Consider the following 24,672-nt stretch of genomic DNA (forward strand, 5'->3'; position numbering starts at 1 on the left):
TCAGTGACGCTGTCCTTCATTCCAATCTACTGCGCAGGAGCAGCTGTCACCGGTCGTGCATTGTAATTGCACCGAAATTGTAGTCGCAACACAGATCACATATAAAAAGCAGCAGTTCTGCAAAATATACATTAGAAATACAATGTACAATGGAATACACAAATGCGAAGATAAGGCTAGATAAAAAGCAAAACAGCGTCTCTGGAAACAAAGTTCACTGCATGTATCCACAAAACCTCGAAACAAGATATTTAAATATACGTATTAGTATCCAATAAATCCACGTATCTAAGCAAAAGTCCCTGTATACAGGGTGCTTCAGCTAACTTTAGCCAGAGTTAAAATATGCCGATGGACTCTAAAATGACGCGACCACTGCAAGTGCATGTTGCTCACTTTTGTATGTAGTGTGTCACCCTACTTTTGTATTTTGCTTAATTAGATTTTTAGTCAAGATTAACAAATCAACTTCTGAAGTAAAGGAGCTAGGAAATAATTCTAATTATAAAATTGCAGAGCGGTTTGCAAAACGCACGAATAAACAGTTTCTGTCTTTCTACATATCTATTAGGTATTAGTGTATTTCAGCTTACTGATGATGCCTGCAAAATACAAAACACGAAGCGACATGCCCGCTTGCGCGTTGTGATTGCACTGTTCCCCAACGTTCCGCGCACAAACAGCCATAGGCGCGCGGCCGCTTAAAAAGCGAGAGGACAACTACGCAGGTGTTGGCTGTGCCATTTACGCAAGCGATGTGCTCCCCTCACGAAAATTCCTTATAGCGTTAAGCAGACACAGCGCTTATCGTTTATGCTGCCGGAAGTAACAGGTCCGTCATTTCGCGATAGCTGTAAGCCAATTGAACATCCCTAAATAAAGAAATCAGTTTTCATAAGGCTGAAAATGGTAGAATAAGAGTATCCCAACTGACCAGACGCAGTCTGTTACTGAATTTACGTTTATTTTTCATGCGTTTTCACAGAAAGTGCTCGAAGAGCTCACCTTCTGCAGCGGTAAAACTATGGGATCTTCTGAGAAAGCTTGCTGTTGCTGCCTTGAGCACCGTCGGTGAAATGCTGTGGCAGCCTTCAGTTATATTCTCCTGTAAGGATTCTGGAGTCATCGTTTTCGTCGTGTATGCGTGATCCTTAATATATCCTGACAAGAAAAAGTCAAGAGGGTTAAATTATGGGGTTTTACGTGCCAAACCCACTTTCTTAGTATGAGGTACGCCATAGTGGAGGACTCCGGAAATTCCGACCACCTGGCGATTTTTAACGTGCACCTAAACCTATGTACATGGGTGCTTTCGTATTCCCCCCCCCCCCCCCCCCCCCCATCGATATGCGGCCGTCGTGGCCGGGATTCGATCCCGCGAACTGGTGTTCAGCAGTCCAACACGAAACGTCAAGAGGGTTGAGGTCGAGTGACCTTGCAGGCCACAGCACAGGCCCGCTTCTCCCTGTTCATTGCCCTGAGAAGGTAACATCAAGCCATGCTCGTGCTTGACTGCAGCTGTGGGCAGGGGCCCCATCGTGCTGATACCACATTGCGTCAAGCTGGGCTAGTGGCATATTGCAGTACAAGTCTTCAACCGGGTCTTTGAGGAACTCACTCTTGCCCGTCAGAGTTTTGTTCAAAAACACTGGGCCAAAGATTTTGCTATCACAAATTCCGCACCAAACGTTAAAAGACCACTGATGTTGGTGGCGGGATATTCCTAGCCAGTGGGGGTTTTGCTCACTCCAATAGTGTGCGTTGTGGATATTTACTTGGCAATTTCGGGAAAAGATCGCTTCGTCAGTCCAGAAACTTTGGTGAGAAAGTCAGAATCCTGCTCCTCCTGAATGAAAATCTAATTAGCAAAGTCGAGTCTCTTTTGGAGATCCCTTAACTCCAGGCCTTGATGCAACTGCAGCTGATGAGGGTGCAGTCCAGCTGTTTTCAAAATCATCCAGGCAGTTGAGTTGGACGCATCGAGCTGTGCGCACACGCTGAGCGTGCTAGCGTGTGGATTAGCTGCCATGAAAGACAAAACGTTAGAGCGAACCTCATTATTTATGAGTAGAGCTCTCTGCGTCTTTCTTGCGAAGCTGCCGGCTTGCTTCAGCGTCGCGTAGGTGTTAAATATTGTCATCGAGCCCGGGTGCCAGCTTCGAAATATTATTGCAGCCTGCCGTCCTTGTCCGCTTGCAGCTACTCGGACAAGGATAATGTCTGCTTTTTCCTCGTTGTAAAAAGGTATCACGAAATTGCTCGCGCTTTGACAGCAGATGTACGATAGTTTGTTTATCGCTGTCTGGGACTATCAACTACCACTACCACCACGTCCGTCAGTCGCTTTAGGCAGGGCAAGTGATAACGGTTGCTACTTAAATCAAACAGCCAACGCTTGCGTCATTGCCCAGTCGTTTTTTAAGCAGCAGTGCACCTATGGCTGTGTGCGCAGAACGCTTGGAAGCAGTGCAATCACGAAGCGCAAACGGGCAGGTCACATTGTGTTCTTTTGTTTTTCGCGGGCATCCGCAGTAAACTCAGATAGATAGTAAGACAAAAACTGTTTATTCGGACGTTTTGCAAACCGCTTTGCAACTTCCTAATTGGCATTTTTTCCTAGCTCCGTTCTTCAAAAGTTAGTCAATTAATCTTCACTAATTATCTAATTAAACAAAGTTCACAAATAGCGTGACACACTGCATACCAAAGTGAGCAACATGCATTCGTTCGTGTCAGCATATTTTTTAAGTCTGGCTAAAGTTAGCTAAAACATCCTGTATAATGCGTCAAACAAGGCAAATAAACAGGTTGCTCAATTACAGATTCACATATCACAGAACAACCGGTGTGATTGCTCAGTGGCTATGGTGTTCGGCTGCTGAGCATGAGGTCGCGGGATTGAATCCCGGCCACGGTGGCCGCATTTCGAAGGGGGCGAAGTGCGAAAACACCCGTGTACTTAGATTGAGGTGCACGTTAAAGAACCCCAGGTGGTCGAAATTTCTGGAACCCTCCACTATGGCGTGCCTCATAATCAGAAAGTGGTTTTGGCACGTAAAACCCCATAATTTTAGATCACATAATGCTAAGGCCCGCCCACCCTCCCTTTACTCTTCCGATGCATCGCGCGCGACGGATGGCGGCGCGCTTCCTCCCCGCTTTTCTCCGTGGCGCACACAAGACGGACCCACCATCGTGCCGCCCCCGCCCACACACTGCACTTTTACTGAAACATACAGCATGCGGCGCGCGCTGCGATGTTACCGCCCTTAGACTTCATACGGAACATGACGGCGACTACAGGTATGCGCCTTGAGTGTTCACATAATTGCTATCACAATAATATTGTCACGTGTTGGTGACGTTGAATAACACAGTAGCAATACTGTGAACGACAAAACTAACTTTTATTGGGCGAACCTGTGCCCACAAAACAGGCTACACTTATAGCACAACAATAGCGGCGAACACGCTCGGCGATCGTCGAAAATCTGATCAGTGGGTCCAGCGCGTCGGCTTTTACACAGCAGTCATCGAATGTTCGAGACTAATCGTTGGGACTCGCATGCCTTCTACAAAGTTCTACACCATTCGTGTCAAGTGATGAAATCAGATAACACAAGGTTCGGCGACAACAGACAGCGAATAGGAGCATCGATAACTTTCCAGAAATATGGGATACATGCAGGCGCGTCCCGCGCTGTGCGATAACATTTGTTAGGCGGCAAAACGTGTACACGTGTACACGTTTTACACGTGTACACGTGTCAATATAATACTTGTATCCGGCAACTGAAGATTCCCGTGGCCCATCACTTTTCGCAAAAGAAGCAACAAAATCAGACTTTCCCCATGCAAGAATTCGCTGCGCCGCAACAATGTCTTTATTTATGTGAGTGTGGGGCGGGGCATCAAAATGACGAAAGGCAAAGGAAAGCATGTTGGCCGCAATTGAATGCCTACTTGGGGCACCTAAAGTTGCTACCCAAAGAATGTCGAAGAAAACCTGAGACGCTTGGTCCACAGCGGTCCATACGCATACTGCTCGTTATCATACACTGGCGAGATAAAATACTTTGCGTAGATGTTGGGATAACATCAAACTTATGGTGATGCCCTCAAGCGAACGCGTTGCAATCTGTCGAGTCCCCACAATGGTGGCGGCGAGCGACCATTGCTTTTTTTGTCGTCTGCTAGTCAGAAAGCGTCCAAAACTCTTTGACGCAAAAATCCACTCGGCCAGAGAAAGACGAACGCGCACCAAAGTGCGCCGCGTGGTTGTCACGGTAACACGAGAAAAACGCATGCGCTCTGGCTCGCTCTGGCCCCCTGCGGGTAGCGAGAAGAAAAAAAAAAGACTGAAGAGGTTCAACGTGTCTTTGCGAATAAAAGTCAAAGTAGAAAAAATAAATAAGAACACAGTTACCTATACTGACTTTAGCGCCTTGACATGGATGCTTTGGCGCAGGTGAAAAAAAAAATGTTGATATTCTTGTCTGTGACATGATGGCACTAATGTACAATCACAAAGCTTCGTCTCATCGGAGCACGCTGTGTGCTTTGTCAACTTGTCTGATAGTGTGTTGATTTGGCTTGTCGTGTTGTACGGTCCGATGTACGACTTTGGAAAAGTCAATGCAGCTTTGGCATCAAATCTTTATAGGAACAGCTAACTCGCAAAGATCCGGAATTGAAAATGTAAAGCACGGCTGTGAAAATGACAATACAGGTTTCACATCAAGAGTTTATGCGATCTTTATACCTATAAAGTTTCGAAATTGAAATACATGCGGTCCGTAGATATCACAGCCACTGCGAGATGCCGGGACGATCCCGGAGAACAAACAGATGAAGGGGCGAATAAGAAGGCGAACATCCCAAGCCATCAACGATGGCGCGCAAGGTGGCATCGCGGCCTAGCTCGTCGGCAACGTGTAGCAGCTGAGAAATGGAGAAAGCGCAAGCGTCGGTATCGGGGTCATGGTCGGGGGGTGGTTCGTCCACTGGATAGCGCAATAAACAGTCTGCGTATTGATGTATTCGGTCCGACTTGTACACTACTGCAGAGCCACAGAGCCCAGCGACCAAGCCGGCTGGTAGGATCCTTGAGTGAGGAAATCCAGCAGAGTGCGTGGTGGTCCGTGATTACAGAGAAGTGCATGTCATATAAGTACGGGCGGAATTCGGAAACCGCCCAGACTACAGCCAGGCATTCACGATCTGTAATCGGATAGTTGCGTTCCGTTTCTGTGAGGAGGCGTTAGCGTAGGCGGTAACACGTTCTTGACCATGTTGGTGTTGGGCTAAGACGGCTCCGATACCGTCACCACTGGCATCGGTACGCACCTCTGTAGGAGAGGACGGGTCAAAGTGGGCCAGTAAAGATGGCGTGGTGAGAATGTTGCTGAAGTGGGCAAACGTGGCACTTATAGCGGGGCCCCACGTAAACGGCACGTCCTTCTTCAGAAGAGCAGTAAGTGGTCGGGCATTCACTGCGAAGTCGTTAACGAAGCGTCGGAACTAGAAGTAGAGCCCTAGAAAACTTCGGACGTCTTTGGTAGACTGATGTACAGGCGCAGACGTGACAACATGAATTTTCTGAGCCTGGTTGATTACCAGAAGGCCCAGCACAGTAATCTGCCGACGACCGAAGAAACACTTCGATGAATTTTATTGGAGCCCAGCCTCCGGAAGACTTGAAGAACAGCTGATAAACGCTCAAGGTGTGTCTCAAATGTAGGCTAAAATAGGAGAACGTCATCTAGGTAGCAGAGGGATGTTGGCCATTTGAACGTTTGAAGCAGAGTCCATCATACGCTCGAACTGTGTTGCCCAGGACGTTCGAACGTTGCTGGGGCGTTGCATAGTCCGAGTGGCATAACTTTGAATTGTTATAGACCATCAGGGGTGACGAACGTGGTCTTGTCTAGATTTTTTTTCATCGACAGAAATTTGTCAATAACCAGACCGAAGGTATGTTGATGAAAAGTAGTAGGCACCGTGCAGACGATCGAGGGCGTCGCCAATGCGAGGCAAGGGTAGATGAATGAATGAATTAAAAATTAATTAATTATTTATTGAAGAAATGAATGAATGAAGGAAGGAATGAATGAAACCTTGTTTACTCCACATTAGAATGCGCAGAGGGCGCTGCGGTGGAAAGGAAGGGGTCTAATTGCAAAAGGGGAAGGTAGAGGCTGCCTCCATTTTATTAACGAACGTCCTGGAGGCAGCTAATTGGAGGCCGCATGCCCCTTGTGGCTGTCGCGGAGCCGATCGTCGACCGGTGGTGCCGCCGGGTCCTGGATGAACAACAGCAGTGCTCGCCAGAGCTCGATGGCCTGGTCTGGAGGCGTGGTATCCGGGCGGGTCAGATCAGCGAGACATTTTCACGTGGAACAGAACCCACTTGCAGGTGGTGGTGTGCCAGCCCTGTGGAAATGGTTCAGCAAGTGAGGAGTAAGGAGGGTGCCTGTCTTAACTCCCCGAAGCAATACTGACTCTCGCCGTGTGAATACCTTCGAGGAAAGCGACGGTATAGACAGTGGATTGCCCACTGCTGTGAGGTAGGTGGCACGTCGTTGTTTGGTCGCATGCTTGTCTGCCATCGGATCTGCTAGCTCAGGTGTGAAAGATAGGAGAGCATAAGGAGTATCGGAGGCTCTAGCTGGCGCAGAAGAGAAATGAGCGCACACCTGTCTCTGAGCCCTCTCGTTTCCGGGGATACGGCAGTGCACAGGGACCCAGTGCATGGTAACATCGTGACCACATTCGCGGAGCAGGGGTGCCTGGTGCCGGATCTTCTGCAGTACGGGATCTGCGTGAAAAACATTAGCGCATGTCCGATGTGCAGCCTGGGAATCTGTGTACGCATGATGGCGAACAGGGTCAATTTGAGACGAAGTTGCGAGGGCCCACTCTAAATATTCTAGGATGGCCATTAGCTCTGCGCGGGTCCTGTACATTGCTTCTGCTGATATATGATGGCATTGGTTCTGATTTTCATTTGTCTGGTCGTACCACGCAGCGGCCTAACAGGTGTTGCTAGCGCCATCTGCAGGAAGTGCAGCGTCCGTGTATACGATGCGTTCAGTTGAGGGGAGTGAGCTCGTAGCTTTAGTATGGCTCTCGGCATATGCAAGGCGCTGCATTCGCTGATTAGCGTCCATATTGTGAGGAAGTGGCCTGCCATCCGCGAGAGCCGTGATTTCCCTCGGTGGCGTTTTGTTGGGCAAAACGGGCATTATGTGGGCATCATACCCAAGGAGCATGAGTGTGTGTTGCCCAGGATTTGCAGCGCGAAGTCTCGTCTGATGTGCATGTCGACAAGCTCGGACAGGTTGTGTTTGCTACAGCATTTGAGCGCTTCGGGGCTTGCGAACCTTGGAAGACCAGTAAGAATGCGTTTGGCTTCGTGAAGTAGCTGGTCGAGCGCGTGCATCTGTGTGCGGTTGACTGGATGATACGGCAGCCCGTGCATGATACGGGAGGCTTGAGCGAACTGCCGCATTTTCACGTTCGTTTACTCCACGGGTGCGGTTAGAGATTCTGCGTAACTGAGCGTGCAGGATTTGTTTGCTGGTCTTCGTAACGCGTTGGAACCAAATGCTCGCTGTGCAGTTCTCGTTAGGTGCATACCGAGTATCTGGATAGTAGATTTCCGTGTGATGGGTCGGTCACCGATGTATGGTTTAAAAGACTGTTTTTCTTCCTGGTTGCCAAAGGTAGATCAGTCACCATGAATGACGACAAACTCTGTTTTGTCTGGGACAGTGTGTAAACCTGTTTCCTTGGCACAGGGGTGAATATTGTCGAGAGCTCTTTGTAAAGCACCCTCCTGCTCCCAGATGGACCCTTGATGCGTCCACACGGTGACGTCGTCGGCGTACCGTGCGTCTTTCAGGCCCCGTACGTCGGCAAGGCGCTTTGGTAGCTTGTGCATAGCTATATTAAACACGGTCGGTGAAATAACCGAGCCCGGGGGACGCCTACTTGGTTCTTATGGCACTGGCGTCATGACCAACTTCGACTTGGTAGCTTCACTCTTCAAAGAAACCCGCTATGATGTTGTACATTTTCTTTTTAATGCCAAGGGCACATGTTTTGATGATGATGGTGTTATGTGGGACTCCATCAAATGTCTTGCGTATATCCACTGCGACAATAGCTCGTCGGTGCACCGAATTAGAGTAGAGGATGTCCTGTTTTAGGCGAAGTAGCACATCTTGTATTGGTAGCCCAGGGCGAAATCCATACAGTGTAGGAGCCAAAAGGTCGCGATCTTCAAGGTGACACATCGAGCGTGTGTTAACCGTACTCTCCATTACTTTAAAGACACAGGAAGTCAAAGAGATCGGATGGAGGTTGGATAAAGGTATGTGATGGCATACCAGGCTTCGGAATGGGCTTGGCCACCGAAAGCTTCCAAGTGGAGGGCAGTATCCCGGTATCCCAGACTCAATTGAATTCTGCGAGAACAGCGTGCTTGTGCTCAAGGGGCAAATTGCGTAGATGAGCCAGGCCCACCTCATCGACTCCTGGAGCAACACGTACATTAGCACGCTGTAAGGCGTGCTCCAGCTCGATCACGGTGAAGGGGCTGTTAAGTGGTTCGCTATCTTCAGAATGTACATCCTTCTGTTATGTGGTGTCGGTCGGGCGAGACGTCTGCGGGAAAAACACTTCAGTGGCCTGTTCGGCCAGTTCCTGAGCGTTGATGCCTTTGTGGAGGGCAACACGAGCCGTGCCATTGTCGGTCTTGTGCTGGCCGAGAAGAGAGCGCAGGATGGCCCAAACCTTGGACGTACGAGTCTGTCCATTGATGGATTCGCAAATTCCCACCCAGCGGTCTGACGCCAGCATAGTTGTATATTCTTCAATAAAACGCTGTATTTTGCGCAACCGGGCGTTGCGGTGCGCAGCATGACCAGACCGCCTGTACTGGGCGAGAATCCGGTGCCTTCTATTCCATAAGGTAAGCAGATGTCTATCAGGCTCTAGGTGGTCAGAAGGAAACCGTAAGTGCTTGGTGGCTCTTCACTTTTCTGCGCGTAGCTGTGATACCAGATGATCAATGCTATTGGCTGGAGACTGTTGCTGCAATAACTCGCGGTATTTACTTCAGTGTGTTATGCGGCTTAGCCGTGTAGTGGCGTGTGGCTTCATCTACGTAGTGGCATGGCCTGTGCGAAAGTGTATGAGTATCGGAAAGTGGTCGCTTCACAAACAGTCGTCCAGCACCTCCCATTGAAGTAGCTACGGACGAGTACTCCAGGCAAGATCAGGGGATGTGTCGGCTTGGTGAACTGTCTGTCCCAGCCTCGTGTGTGCTAGAGGCGTGTTGAGGAGTGTGAGCCCGTATCTTGCATGATGCGCCTGCCATGCGGACTGCATATATAGTACTGCCAGGCGACGTGCTGAGAGTTAAAGTCCCCGCACAACAGTATGATGTCTTGCGGATAAAGCTCATTAAATTGGGAGATGAAGCTGAGATCAATGAGTGCCTTATTGCCCTTATTCCTTGTGTTCTCGGGAACCGCGTAGACGCAAAAGATAAGCATTGTACGCTCTGATGAGACTTCTAAGCCGGCAACTGACAACGCTAAGATTAGCGCTGCACCACGGTTGCGTGTCTAATTGCACGTGTGTAGTTCGCCGTCGCACGTACAATGTTGTCTTGGGGGGTTCAGCGACGTCTTCGCGGGTGCTGCGCCACTCCATCTGAGGCAGCATGGAGGACGAGAGTGTTGAGCTGAGGGAAGCGCTGTACTATTGCTGGAACTGATTGTTAGGTGGGAGTTCGCTTTTCTAACTACATCCGAGAAGGTGGCTTTTCCGCTCGCTTCTGACTGTGCAGCTGGGGGTACCCCAGCTGCACATTCAGAAGCCAGTGGTGTAGAAATTCTGACGCGTTGCCCTCAGCATGAGTCTAGATGAATTTTGTTCTGTTCCGCTCTAGGGATACCGGTGCTGATGCCCTGTGTCTGCCATTTTCTACGTGGCCTTTTGGCAGTCGGCTTGCGGTTTTGTTCGATTTCCTTGTTGTCTTGTCGTCTTTTTGGACAGTTTGTGGCTGTGGCAAAGAGAGAGCCACCACAACTGCGGCACTTCGGTTCTACGGTCGGGCGCTGTGAGCCCTCTCCGTGTTGCCGCAGACCGCATGTGGAGCATCTCGCGGCCAGAGTATTGGGGCATTGCTCCTTGTGATGCCCGATCTTGTGACATATGTCACAAACGACCACTCGTGCACGGTACGGAAAGACACGGATAGTAAATGACCGCAGGCCGACCTTGTAGGGTAGGCTGTTACCATCGAATGTCACCATCGCAGTACCTTTGTCACCAAGTGGGCATGCTTGCAAGATTTTGCACTTGCGGCAATGCAGGGAGTTCATTAGTTCCTCAGAAGTCATGTCCGCATCATTTCTAAGAATGCCTCTGATTCGATTGTGACCAACGACTTCGTATGCTTGAAAGAGCACATCCTGTCCACGCATTGGCAGGGATGCTATTGCGAGAAGGGCGTTGCGCACCTCGGGTTCGGCCGCGCCGACAGCCAGCTTATTGCTCTGGCTTAAGTAGCGAACCGAAAACTCTGGTATTGGGTCTTCCTCAGAGAGACGGAGATGAGTCGAAATGTGGCGCGATATGACTCTGTCTATCCGTATGAACTGCTCATCCAAATGCGGCGCGGCTGCTTAGGCCGAAGGCTGATGGTGTGTTGATGTTTACACGGGGCACCGCAACTCGGCGTCGCCGCGTCCGTAGCACGGTTCTGCTCTGTCCATCGATAACGAACTGTAGCCAGTTGTCCACTTCGTCCTGGTGACTAACGGGAGCAGGAAGCATGCGACGTGCGCCTCTCGCACGGGTGTAATCCCTGGGTATGCTCGTGTACTGTCGTTTGGATGTCGGCTTGAGCGAGCCTCGCGCACGTTTTTCTCCATTCGGTGCGGTAGAGATGACGCGGGCTTGGTAAAAAGCATTCGCAGGCTTGCCTTCAATACCATGCTGTTCCTCAAGATCCACGAGTGGGGCGAAGGGGTGGTGTATGGCAGCAGCAGCACCCTTGAAGGCATGGCAGCGGCGGCCGAGTTCCTCGTTAAAGACAGCGGCGTAAGCGAGGCCGTCTGGTTGTCCGGAGCCTGTAGGTCCGTGTCCTCAGGCAGTGGCACATCGTTAGGGAGCATGGGCTGCTCCGGCGAGGCCATCAAAGCAGGAAACTTTGGGTAATACTAATTGCGATGGCCGCCGGCAACAAGCCGGGTGCCGGTGCCACCAGCGGGTTCCGATAACAGCGCGCCAGACAGCTGCTACGGTGAGCGGGAGATAATGGGCTAACTAGCAGCGAGTGGAACAACAGCTGCGGCGATGGTTTGACACCGATGTGCCGACCAAGTGGCTGATACCGACGGAGCGGGCTGAAAACGCATCCGCTCACATCGGATGCTGGCGAGCGAATCTCCACAAATGTGGCCCAAGGGTAGACGCCTTTCTTGGTAATGTGGTCCAGATGACGATAATCTACGCAGGAACGCCATGTGCCATCTTTCTTTTTAACAAGCATCACGGGCGACGCCCAAGGGCTCGACGAAGGTTGAAAAATGCGTTTAGCAAGCAACTTGTTCACTTCATCTTGAATAATCTTACGCTCTGGAGCTGAAACTCGATATGGCTGGCGATGAATAGGACTGGCATCACCAGTATTTAATGAATGCTTAACAATGGAAGTCTGGCCCAAGTGGCGATTGTTGAGTTCGAAGATGTCGTGGTAGGAAACCAAAAGGCGATACATAGGTGCTGCTTATTTAGGCAATAGGTCCGCAGCATTCATGGGACGAAATGTTGCGTCAGTGCAAATAGCATCCTGTGGACTTGGTGAAGAACCTGAGAAGACGTCTACTGCAAATGTCGCGATGTGGTGATCTCCGATAGCACGCAGCGTTGCAATTGATATGCCTTGTGGTCGAACTTCTTTTTTCAGGCCAAAATTGGCGATGGGGAGGCATGTCCGGTTAGAGGTGACGGGGACGACAGTGTGGGGAATAGTGATATCGCGCATCAAAAGGACATCAGGAACAGGTGTGGTGACGTAATCGCCATCGAGCACAAGAAAAGATGATCCCAAATCGGCGAACCGATGCTTTAGGCTGCAGGCGGACAAAGGTGGTAGTACTAAAGTTTAAGGCAAACGGTACCGCCAGAACAGTCGATCAAAGCTGAATGCGCCGTAAGAAAGTCGAGTCCAAGGATTAGGTCATAGGGACAATTGGTCAGCACTGTAAAAATAACAGGAGCATGGCGGTTGGCGATACTTATACGGGAAGTGCACATTCCAGTGACGTCAACAGCGCTACCATCGGCCACGCGTACGGCTCGTGTAGTAGGAGGCGTGACAACCTTTCTCAGTCGACAACGGAGGTTGCAACTCATTATGGACACCTGGGCTCCAGTATCTATTAATGCGGTCAAATGGACACCGTCGACGTGAACATCGAGTAAGTTCTTGTTTGTTGGAGGCGTCAGTGGAAGATTTCGACACGACGAAGATAATGGAGCACTACCCCTAGGAGCTGCATGGTCTAGTTTTCCGTCCGGGACGGTCCATAATTGGTCCGCGACGAATAGCGGGGTGGCTGGGGCGCCAAGGACCAACGGCGCTGAGGTGACGGTGAGCGAACATGACGAGTGTCATCGACGGATACGACAGAGGTAGGAGGCATACGGCGAGGCGAAAAACGGCGCGAGTCGGCATATTGGCGAGGAGACGGGGAAAAGGAGCTCGAATACGGCGACGTCCTGGAAGTGCCGCAGTGGCGAGTGACGTGGCCGATGCGGAGGCAATGGGAGCAAATGGGCTTGTCGTCAGGAGTTCTCGTCTCGGCAGAGTTGCGGTATCTGGGAAGGGAATACAGATCGTTGTGAGGCGCAGCTGTCGGCACCGGTCAGGCGTCAGGTCAGGAGACGACGCGAGTTGCAGGAAAACCTAGGTTTGCAAATTCTTGCCGCAGAACTGCCTGAATGAGAGAGATCACTGGGGCTGGTTCGTCAATGGCGGGTTCAAGTGGGCGTGGATGGAACGGCGCAGAACTTGTAGCCTCGAGATCGCGGCGAAGAATACGTGTGATGTGCTCAATTTTTTTATTTATTGATACTGTTGGCCTGTCGGCCGTTACAGGGTGGGTCAAAGCAGCACTTCAACAATTAGCACAATACATGGTATTACAATAATACACATAGCACAAAAATAAAACATGTCAATAGCAATATTTCGGCAATTAGTACAGTACATGAAGGTAGTACATGAATAGTGTTTTAATAGGTGAACATAAGCTAACAAAAAAGATACATAAGCGAAATATTCCACAATTGGGCGGTGAAGCGGTACAGTCGATGCAAGACGACGTCAAAGCCGTGTTAGGGAGCCGGGAGAACTGTGGGATGACGCGGCTGCTTTCGGCGAGCTCAAAGCGGCGGCATTCCTTGACAATGACATCGATGGAGGACACATTGTCGAAGACGGAGTTGAACGCGTCGTCCGCGATCCCTTTGAGTACGTGGCCGACTTTTTGAACCTCGGCCATTTTCCAGTCGACTTTCTGGCAAAGAGCGAGCGCGTCTTGTACGAGACATACGATTCAGTAGAAGACTGAACTCGGGTAGCAAGCTCTTTTCAAGCAGCCAGCTACCGACTGGTGGGATTTCCAAAGAGGTCGCTGAGCTTCTCCTTGAACGCATCCCAACGAGATCTCCCCCTCGTTTGTCGGGAACCAGACACAAGGAGTTCTGCCCAAGTAGAAGAGGGCATTCGCTAGCACAATGGTAGAGTCCCAGGGGTTGTTTCGGCTAACACGCTCATACAGGCTGAGCCAGTGCTCAACATCAACATTATCTTGGCCGGAGAACTCGCCAGGATCGCGGGGATTGGTAACCGTAACTGACGTTGTTGTCGGGGTCGCAGGAGTAGAAGCAGAGGAGGTGTCACCACCGGGAGCCATGGCGGAAAGCAGGACGGTGCAGCCACTGCGGAGCTCCCTGGCGCGGACAGCAAACGGCACCTTCCGCCAAAGTGCTATGCGAATGAAGGATTAAGAACTGGAGACTATTTGGAAAGTATATTTACGAAGGATAACTGCAGCGCTTGCCAGTTCAGCCGACAGCTCGAGAGCCAGAGAGCGCTCGTCTTCTTCTTCGGGGCGCCCGCGTGCATCGTCCACAAGAAACACGCAATATGCCATTCCCTCCTAGAAGAGGCGCAGCAATATAAGCTTACATCAAGACGTGGATGATCAATTTTAACATAGCGCTGTGTAGCGGGAACACCACAGTGGAAGAAGTCACTGCTGTCTTTTCTGAAATCGGCACTAGGCGTGTTATTTTAGGGTCGCATCAGTTTATCTCGCGCAATGATGAACTTCACGCGGAGATACCTGGACTGGCTCTCCGGCCTCCGCAGATACTACGCTGCTGCTAGTTGTTGGAGATTTTTATATCCCACACATGAAACGAGGATATCCAGAAAAGTCTACGAGATGCTTCGAAGTCATAAAACATTTAAATACTTAGGCGTCACGCTTCTGAATGAACCGTCAAGCGCATCGCTCATCCCACAGTTGGGACAGTGAACCACCTAGAGAGGGGTATCGATACAAATCGACAAAACCAAAATGCGCAGAAACTATGATATATATATACATACATATATATATATATATATATATATATATATATATATATATATATATATATATATATATATATATATATATATATATATATATATATATATATATATATATATATATTTATATATGTATATATATAACAATTGTCGCTTTCGAATGGTCCGCTTGTACATTTGTCAACCAGGCTCATAATATACATTGAGAGCATATTACCACGACTAGAAAACAAAGACTTGGTTTTCATCTTACAGCCGTAACGGGAATAAGGTGCACCACAAGGTCCCTGGGTTACCCGCCGTGATTGCTTAGTGGCTATGGTGTTGGGCCGCTAATCACGAGGTTGCGAGATCAATTCCCATCCACTGTGGCCGCACTTCGTGTGGGGCAAAATGGGAAAGCACCCGTGTACTTAGATTTAGGCACATGTTGAAGAATAACAGGTGGTCCAAATCTCTGGAGACTCTCACTAAGGCGTGCCTCCTAATGATATCCTGGATTTTGGTACGTAAAACCCCATAATTTACCGGTCAGTGGATTGAGGTATGTGGATGACGTAGTGCTATTTGCTGACAATGCAAGGAATTTGCCCAGATCAGTGAATATGAGTGGCAATAGAGTAACGAATCCAGGCCTTAAGCTTAACACCGATAAATCGGGAATTAAGACTTTTATTTAAGAAAAAAATATTAATTCCGAGGTCTCAATTCAGCAGGAAGTTGCACTTATAGTCGAGCATTATAAGTACATCGGTGCATGGATAAACGAAGGAAAGACGTACGCAAAGTCCACCAAGATGATCTAAAAATTGAAGGGAAACAATGTAGTAATTATGAAATATTGTGACATCCTATATGGTCGCCGCGGGTATGTGCTAGGCCATAAAAATGATGCTGAAGTAGCGCTAGCTTAGGAAAACAGACATGACAACGGCGCCGCGTTGACTGCTCTTAAAAAGTGCCTTTATACGTTCTCTGCACCGGCCTTCCCGTCTCCTACTCGGCCGGGACATTGGTGGAGGTGCGGGGTAGGATTGTCGTATGCTCGGCACCCCTTCGCGGAGCTATACATCGAAAGCGGAATCACCTTCGTTCGTCGAAACTCCTGTTCACCGGTACAGTCGCTGCCTGCCACGCCTGACGCCCGAGTTCAAACTTTTGCAGGAACCTGCAGGAACGCGTCTACCCACTTCCGGCATGGCCACTGCAACTCCATCTCAGGTGACGCTGCAGAATTCTAAGACCGCAAGATGTTTTCATGGTAGCGCTTTTGAAGACGTCCAAGTTTTAATGAGTGAGGCACCCAGCTGAAGCTGGCTAATGCCCACTTTGCTCTTCAAGACAGTGCGCGGACGTGGTTTCTGAACCGGGAGAGGAGTTTGACCCCATGGGATGCCTTTCGCAGCCAGCTCCTAGACACATTCACTAGTAGCGACAGAAGAGACAGCGTGCAACCCCTCTCGAATCCTATATTCAAAAACAAAATGAGAGCTTTGCCATCTTTGCAAAAGGTGTAGCCCTTCTTTTGCGCAGAGCAGATGCTGAGATGGTCGAAGAAGTTGCGCAATTTCTTGCGCGGAGTGAAGGAGGAACTGTTTGCCGGACTCGTGAGCAATCCACCGACGACAGTGGCCCAATTTACCAAGGAAGGCCACCGCTATCGAACGGACACTGCAGCAGCGGTACCGCCAATATGATCACACGAATTCACCCGTTAATGCTTCAATTCTACGGGACAGCTGTGACACGTCTCAGCGTGAAGCCACCCGAGAGATTGTGCCAGAGAAGATCCGGCAGTTCGGGGTTCCTTCCGTGGCACCAGCGGTGGTTCTGTCACTGATATCATCCGGGAGAAAGTTGGACAGGCCTTTTTTTCACCCGACTGGCAGGCGGTGCCGCGACAATTAACCTACGCGGAAGCTGTTTGTCGTCCACCTCCTGGTACTTCGATGCTGCTGACACCGTCAACCACTACGACGCAGCTGTTACCGCCAACCCCGCGTACGTCCTATTTTCGACAGTCACCGCCGCCGCCAGCTATGCCGCATTGCTGACAGCCGTACGCTGCGCGCCTCGGTCTTACGGCGAATTCCCTGCCGGCTACCGGCTTCGAAAGATCGGTTTCTGGCGCACCGCTGACCGCTGGCCGCTATGCTTTCATTGCGGTGAAGCAGGACATGTTTACCGCGCGTGCCACTACCGCGAAGCTGGGTATCCAAGATTTCCCAACTGGAATTACCAAGTATTTGATGCTGCACGTACCTGCGACGGCAATTCTCCGAAATTCCGGCGGGAAGATTCAACGACGCCTCGATCGCGTTCCCTATACTCGGCTCGTTACACCCCACCGGCCCGTCGCAATTTTCCTGACGCCTCTAGGGGCAGGCCCCTAGCCCGCACCGGGAAAACTAGAGGCTGCGACCTCCAGGAGTGAGGTTGCGAACCGTCTAGCTTCCCAAGAGATCAGTGACAATCGACGACTCCAACCACGCCCCTTGTAACCGACGCCGTCAATGCCGCTCTTGTCGCTCGCATTGAGGGTCACCAAGTGGCCGCTTTCGTCCATACTGGTTCGTATTTTTCGATATTGGGTCTAAAGCTGACTGACAGACTGAGAAAAGGGAAGTTGCTGTAGATCGGGCCCAACATCATAACTGCCGGTGGCCAGTTGATGACGCCGATTGGAGAATGCGCAGCCAGAATAGTAATCGCCGGTTCAGCGTTCGTCGCCACCCTTATCTTTCTTTTTAAAGTACTTATATGGGGGATTGATTTATAGAGAGAGTACAGCGCAGTGATTAACGTCCGCAACCACATCGTTGCGTTTTCTACGAGCTCAGACGATGTCGACCCCGCGGAACAACAGCGACGCCACTTACGATTCGCTGACGATGACGTAACACTTCTGCCGCGAAGATGTTCCCTCGTGCCTAATCGAGCCCAGACCGTGAGGTGCTTGGTGTACCTCCATCAATACGCGACTAGCGAATTCCCGGTAAGCAGTGAAAGTTTTTTCCTCTTCTTCTTCTCATTATTTTTCACACTACATTTAAGTGTTGTTCAAATTTGGCAAAATTAAATCATATATCCCGGCAAGCCCTGAAACATTTTTTTTCTTCTCTTACTGTTTTTTTTTCACGCAAGCTTTAAGTGCTCTTTAAGTTCGACGAATCTATCGTATACCTAGGCGCGTTCAACGCCTCATGCTTGCGTGAGATTCGGGAACCACGATGTTAGGACCACTGAGAATTGGCACTATATTGTGCAACCTATGACGATCAGCAGAACCCGCAGAGGGCGGATAAATCAATCAATCTTCGCTGCCAAGGAAGCAGCGAAGGCCAGAGGGTTCCTGGAATGAGGAGACCTCCCACCGAGAGTTGAACCAGGGCTTACCCCGGAAAACTGTTTCCAAAATAAAAGTTTATTCCTCCTCCTCTTAGTCATCTAGGGTCCTCTGGGCTGTACGTTTTGGGGATAAGGTAGCCTCGCCACCTGCGGGATTATCTGACTGAGCTATGTCGAATGCTTGGTGGCCATTGTTGGAAGTTCGAATATTTCTATGATTTGTTTTAGTCTGGCGATGGTGCACTTCAATTTGACCTACTCAAATGCACTACATCTTCAGGCCTGGAGATGTAAACGCCTGACAGCGGCAAAAGATGCCGATAGCGAGTGGCGCTATACTAATCCAGTACGACCAAATTAGGAAGGCTCACTAAGCTTCGACAGAGACACTCCCTCGCCAGAACAGGAGTTGGCCTCCCTAGAGCGGTATTCGGCCACTCCCTCCCTCACGATTCCTACAATTAACCCACGGGCCTCAGTCCCCAGCAGCTGCGCAGCACCTGATCAAGGCGGCGGTCAGACCTGTAACGCAACAGAGGGTGGTAAGAATTTAAGTAGGCCGCCAATGGAAACTGGCCCTGGCAACCTTAATTTAACGGCCGAACTCTGTCGAGTGAGGCTAGCTAAGCAGCACTTTTTGAGGAACTATCAGTTATTGTTTGGGATGTCATTGGCCTTAGCGAGATAAGAAGAACTGGAGAGGCTTATACAGTGCTGAGTAACAACCATGTCCTCTGCTATAGCAATACTGGGTAGAATTACTAATCCATAAGGACACAGCGGGTAACATTGACGAATTCTACAGCAATAATGAGACGGTAGCAGTAGCCGTAATAAAACCTATTAGGAGTAATAGATAATGACAGTACAAGCCTACGCTGCAACATCCAGTCACAATGATGATGTAGATCAGTTTTATGGAGATGTTGAATTAGCGATGACCAAAGGGCAAACTCAGTATAGTGTAGTAAAGGGGCGACTTCATGGCAAAAGTGAGGGAAAAGCAGGCTGGCGAGCAAGCAATTCCGAACTACGGCGTCGGTTCTAGGAACTCTAGAGGGGAGATGCTCGTAGAATTCGCAGAAATGAATAAGCTGCGAATAATGAACATCTTCTTCAGGAAGCCTAGCAACAGGAAGTGGACCACCAAAAGCCCTAAGGGTGAAACAAGGAATAAACTTAATTTCAGACTTTCTTACGATGCTAGCATAGTGCAGGAAGCAGAAGTGATAAGTAGCGTAAGGTTGCAGTGATCATAGGTTAGTGAGCGCTAGGATTTTCCTATTATGAAGAGAGAAAGTGTAAAATTTGTCAAGGAGAAACAAGTCAACCCAGAAGCACTAAGGGTAAAAGCAGACAAATTCAGGATGGTACTTGCAAGCAAATATGCTTCCTTAGAACAGAGAGATCAAGATAACATAGAGGTATAGAATGAAACCGTAACTTGGCTGGCTTTAAACACAGAATACTAGGTGGGGCAATGAATTAGGAAATCCGAGGGCGCTAGTTGAGATTGGTTGGAGCTGGACAGGAGTAATTGGAGATCGCGCCTGCAAATTTCCTAACTTCATCACGGCACCTAATTTCTGCCATCCTCGATTGCGCTTGCCTACCCTTGGCACCCATTCTGTAACCCTAATAGTCCTCCGGTTCTCCACCATACGCATTACATCTGCGACCCAGCACCTTTTTTTTCTCTTAATGTCAAGTAGAATATCGGCCATCCCCATTTGTTCTCATATCCACGCTGCTTTCTTCCTGTCTCTTAACGTTACGCCTAACATTTTTCATTTCATTGCACTCAACGTGTCCTTAGCTTATTCTCGAGCTTTTTTCTTCTCCTAGTTTCTTCCCCATATGTTAGCTCTGGTAGAATTCAATGACGGCACACTTTTCTTTTCAATGACTCTGGTAAGCTTACAGCCAGGATTTGGTAATGCCTACCTAAACATACTATTGTATAAACATTGCAAAATCGGATAACGCTCGATATTATTTTACTTCAAGCCTAAAGACTACAACGGCATTCCTTTTATGCTACGCGTACATCGGATATATTAGATTATGATTACCTCTGAGGATGCCTTTGATAATGATGGGCAAGTGGGTGATACTTCGTAACCAATCCACGTCAGTCCACGTCAGAGAAGGGTCAAAAAGCGCAGACGCGTACGTCGACAGGCCGGAACCACCATCCGGTGCTGATACCACGTTCTGGAAGTCCGCTTCGTTGAAGTTGGCCATCCTGCGTTGAAGATAAGTTTGATGTACCTGCTTAGTAGTTGCATAGCAGAAATAAATTTTCGTGGACACGGTCTAATTTGACAAGTAAGACGTAGAAGTAAGACATTCAATCGGGCATGCGTGTTTCGCCCCTTTTTTGCTGACGGATCTCGGACACTACGATGTCGCAAAATATGGGCCTATACCGAAAGTAGGGATGTGTAAAGCTTTTGACCTAGGTATGCGCATTCCAAAAATGTGGACCGATCACGTCTCAACAAGCCACACATGTCCTCAGGACCTCCCCAAATGGCTGGACTGTCTATATCCCAAAGTAACATTCGTGAAAAACTGTCGAAATGTATTTCCTGGATATAAACAGAAGAAACTGAAGGGCCCAGGTTGTTGCTACGGAACTAAATGTTTGCATTAAAATACAATGAAAAGCAAAACAGCCCCTTGAGTACCACAATGCACCAAACGGGAGCAACGAATCCGAGACGCGAACCTGCCTCCTGCGTAATATTTCATTGTTACCAGCGTCATACGCTAGAACGTTGAACCCTGTCCTATGGCGGGGAAGCATTTGCAGAACTCTTGTAACAACGTCAGTCGAAAAAGCGCACATTCTGCAATAATGATAAGCAAACATGCGCCTGTCGCTTAGAGAGGCGAGCGCAACTTGACCGGAGCCATGGCTGCTGTTACGCGTGCGTTGTTAACGCATCTCGTACGGTGGTCCTTGTTTCAAGCTCCTTCAGCCGGCGCTGCGGCAAGATTCTTGGTTTGTTGTCCGTCAACCCTCGAGTTATGTATACCAAAATTTAAAAGACAACTTTGCAAACTGTTTCTTGTGCTGCTCGTTCTGCGTAGAAGTGATGTGAGTGACACTGCACGTATGAACGCGTAGTTCCAAGTCAGGAATTAGTTCTGCGTGTATTGATAGACTGGAATGAAACACGGGCGTTACAAAAAGGTAACTTGGACACCCTTGAGATGACATAATCGCCTCAAGGCTCATTTATATACGAGTGGGAAACACGCAGGCCACACGTTCCCCCCCCCCCCTTTTTTTATTCCTGCGCCGTAGCGGCTTTCAAGCGCAGGTCACGATAATTCTTATGTCATACCTATTTGGCTTTGCGTTTTCATTTCGCATGACATTGCTTTTAATGCCCAACTCTAGAGTACGAGTGTCCGATGGCTTTTCAGCATCGTCCAACGTCGGCTGTCTTTCATGCTGTGCTAGCCACTTCACGCGTCGGCTCTGTGATCTGGCGTGGGCCGACTGGCTGTGCTGCTTGCCACCATACTATGGCGTCGTGTGAGCGTCGCACTTGTTTTGATGGCGCCGTCAGATGCTGCCCGAAGCTTTCTCCCTGCTGTTTTTTTGGCTGTAGACACTGAAATATACCGCGTAGGAATGCAACGCGAACCAGACCATTAGCTAAATGCATGACGCTGATGTCTTCGTATTGGACATTAGGCTTTAGTGATCACGAATGTATATCAGTTTGTAATGAACTGAACCACAGGTCACACATTTCATTTCTTACGCCTCATACTTTATTCATTTTCCCAATTTAGTCTAGCCTGATGGCACATTAGCGAGTTTCTGTCGGATTCCCACGATGCGCTCGCACCAGGGTTACGCACTCGATCGCGATGCGCGAGGTTTTCCGATGGTAGTACGATCAAGCATTCAGCATTCGCTGAATACTCTTTTCAGCATCCGCGCGAATGATGCGGCTGACCCGTGCGTTGTGCTTTGACATTACGTCCAGAAACCTCTTCGGACGGCCTTTCCAAACTGCGTTTGACAAGCAGAGCTCTCCCACCGGCCTTCCCCCGCTCGAGACCCCGGATGGCGCCCTCACCACCTCAGTCTAGGATTCAGCAGAGCTCTTGCTGCACAGGCACGTCGCCGTAGACGATCCTGCTCCGGACTTTCACAGTCGATTTCGTGTGCTCGCGGGCTCTCCTTATCCGGCCATTCCGGACGACCACCCATTTACACCACCTCAACACTCGTTGCTTCTGGGCAAATTACGAGCGGCACCGGGGCTGGATAGGCTCACCGGCATGTTTGTGCAGAACCTCTATCATCTGCACCCTTATTTTTTTTTACACAGCTTAAACGCCGCCCTTCCTTTGGACTACTTTCCCTCTGCCTGGAAGACGGGCCGCATCATTTTTATACCTAAACCTGGCCGTTCTCCTCACCTTCCTTCCGCCTATAGACCGCTCGTTATGAATTCTCTGTGTGGTAAAATTCTTGAACGCCTCCTAAATTCCCGCCTTTATTATTTCCTTCATTTTCATTACCTCATTCATGAAGATCAATTTGGTTTCACTCATGCCCGGAGTGCCCTCCTGGCCCTATATCACCTAAAGCAGCAACTCAGCGTGTTTAAGGCCACGAAGGCACCGGCGGCGTTAATTTCTTTGGATTTTACTGGGGTCTTTGATAGCGCCTGGCGTGATGCAGTGTTGTTCTTTCTCAGCAAACACTGTTGCCCGGCGAACCTTTATCGTCTTCCTCAGTCTTTTCTTACTGGCCGCACGGTGGTTCTTCGGACAAAGACTGGTGAAGTCTCAGCCCACTCTTCCATTGGCAGTCCGCAGGGGTCCCTGCTCTGGAATTCAGCCATCCCTCCTCTGCTTAGTCTTCCCTTGCCAAAGTGTGTTCACATAAAAGCCAACGCGGATGACCACCAATGCCTTCGTCGCGTTCACAATTGCAGTCTTTAGCTAAATGCGTCTTAACCTTGATTTGCGATTGGACCAGGCAAAACAAGGTCGAAATCAGTCAACCCAGATCTTTTGTTTTTGTCTTTTTCAACAGCGGGCACATTGTCACTTCCAAACGTTGTCCGTCTATTCGACTGGACGGCGCTTTTCTAAAACATCAGGACCACATTAAATTGCATGGCGTGGCATTTCATTATGAACTGAACTTTCATACCCACCTTGACTATATTACGACTAAAGCCGAGATACTGGTCACCCGATTGCTCTATATTATCCGCATGCATTTTACGCTGCGTCCAGTACTTCGACGTCATTTATATAGGCACGTTCTGCTGCCTGCGGCTGGATACGCTCGCTGGTTTGGTGGCCACCTTTCCCGACGACGCACCTTCAAACCCGAGTGCGGTCGGTGGAACGTTCTCTATTGGTGGCATTGACCGGAACGTATCATACCACCAGAACTTCGGCGCTGCAGGTTTTGGCCAACTTTCCGCCCCTCACAGTGGAGTTGGACCGCCTGAGCGCTTAGTTTTCACTCTTCACGCTCCGCGAGGTTACTCACTACAGCTCTGAGACGTTCTATCCGCGTGGTATTGACTCCCGTTCAACCCGTGGTCCCGTCATCCTCAAGAAATCTGTCGCTTCGCCTTCACGTGGCTCACTCCTCAACAGGCTGCTCGCATCGCTGCCCTTTCCGCTTGTCACATCTTCACTGACGGCGCATTCAGGAGTGCCTTGGCGGGAGCGGCTTTTGATGCCGTCGACCCTCGCGGACGCTTGGCTGACGTACGCAGGTTCAAGGTTCTGAAGGCCTCAAGCGCGTATAGCGTCGAGGCGGTAGCCTTCGCCGAGGCGCTCGTATTCCTTGCTTGGTTGCCTGTGCGAGCGCCCGTATACACATATACACAGACTGCCTTTCTTTGATGCCCGCGGTATCCCACCTACGCCACACGGACTGCCACGCCTGGCGCAGTAAGCGGGCGCTCATTTTGCAGGCTCATCAGGGTCGTCGGGTGTGGCTGTATCACGTCCCTGTCCACAGGGGTGGTGGGCAATGAGCCGGCGGGCTCCGCTGCGTCGTCGATGGCAAGATCGGGGCTGATTCGCACGTCCACCTCCTCCAAAACAGCGCGAGTGCTATTTTATCGTATAGCGCGGAACTAGTAACACAGGTATTGGCAAAGGGAGGGCAGTGACACGCGACCCTACCGCTGGATTCCCAGCGTACATGTCCTTCCTGGGTGCTTCCCGGCGAACGAACGCCTTGGGCATTCATTTACAGGACATGGTCATTTCGTTTCCTGCTCACACAGCTTCCACCCTCGTACCTCCAACCTATGCACTTGCGGCGCAGTGTGCCACGCTGTGTCGCACTACTTCATCTCCTGCCCCCCACATAGTGCGTCACTTGTGCACCGATGCGAGCGTTCAATCTTTGACACGCGATTGTGACTGCGCCCTGCGAAATTGTAGACGATCGCGGGCCCTTCTTTAGCAGCTCACGCATCTCGCCGTTCTTTCTGTCTCCCCAGCTGCTTCCCCTTGCTTTTTTCTCGATGCCTCATGACTCCTCTCTTTCACTTGATTTTTATTTTTTCACCTCATGTTATTTTTGCATGTTGTGATTGTCACCTGCACCGTTTTAGTCTACTATGACGGGGTTTCCCCGC

The 24,672-nt window shown here is 49.8% G+C and overlaps 1 protein-coding gene across 3 annotated transcripts in view; it reads right to left on the bottom strand.

Moving 5' to 3' along the window:
* The window catches only part of LOC135910894 (2-Hydroxyacid oxidase 1-like), a 173,561-nt gene that overhangs the window by 68,642 nt on the left and 80,247 nt on the right, over positions 1–24,672 (bottom strand). For all 3 annotated transcript variants that reach the window (XM_065442957.2, XM_065442956.2, XM_065442959.2), the window contains exon 4: positions 20,101–20,273. In XM_065442957.2, the coding sequence (XP_065299029.1) occupies positions 20,101–20,273 (173 nt within the window). The remainder of the gene's footprint in view (positions 1–20,100; positions 20,274–24,672) is intronic.

This window comes from Dermacentor albipictus, chromosome 2 (assembly GCF_038994185.2).
Source record: "Dermacentor albipictus isolate Rhodes 1998 colony chromosome 2, USDA_Dalb.pri_finalv2, whole genome shotgun sequence".
NCBI classification, from domain to species: domain Eukaryota; kingdom Metazoa; phylum Arthropoda; class Arachnida; order Ixodida; family Ixodidae; genus Dermacentor; species Dermacentor albipictus.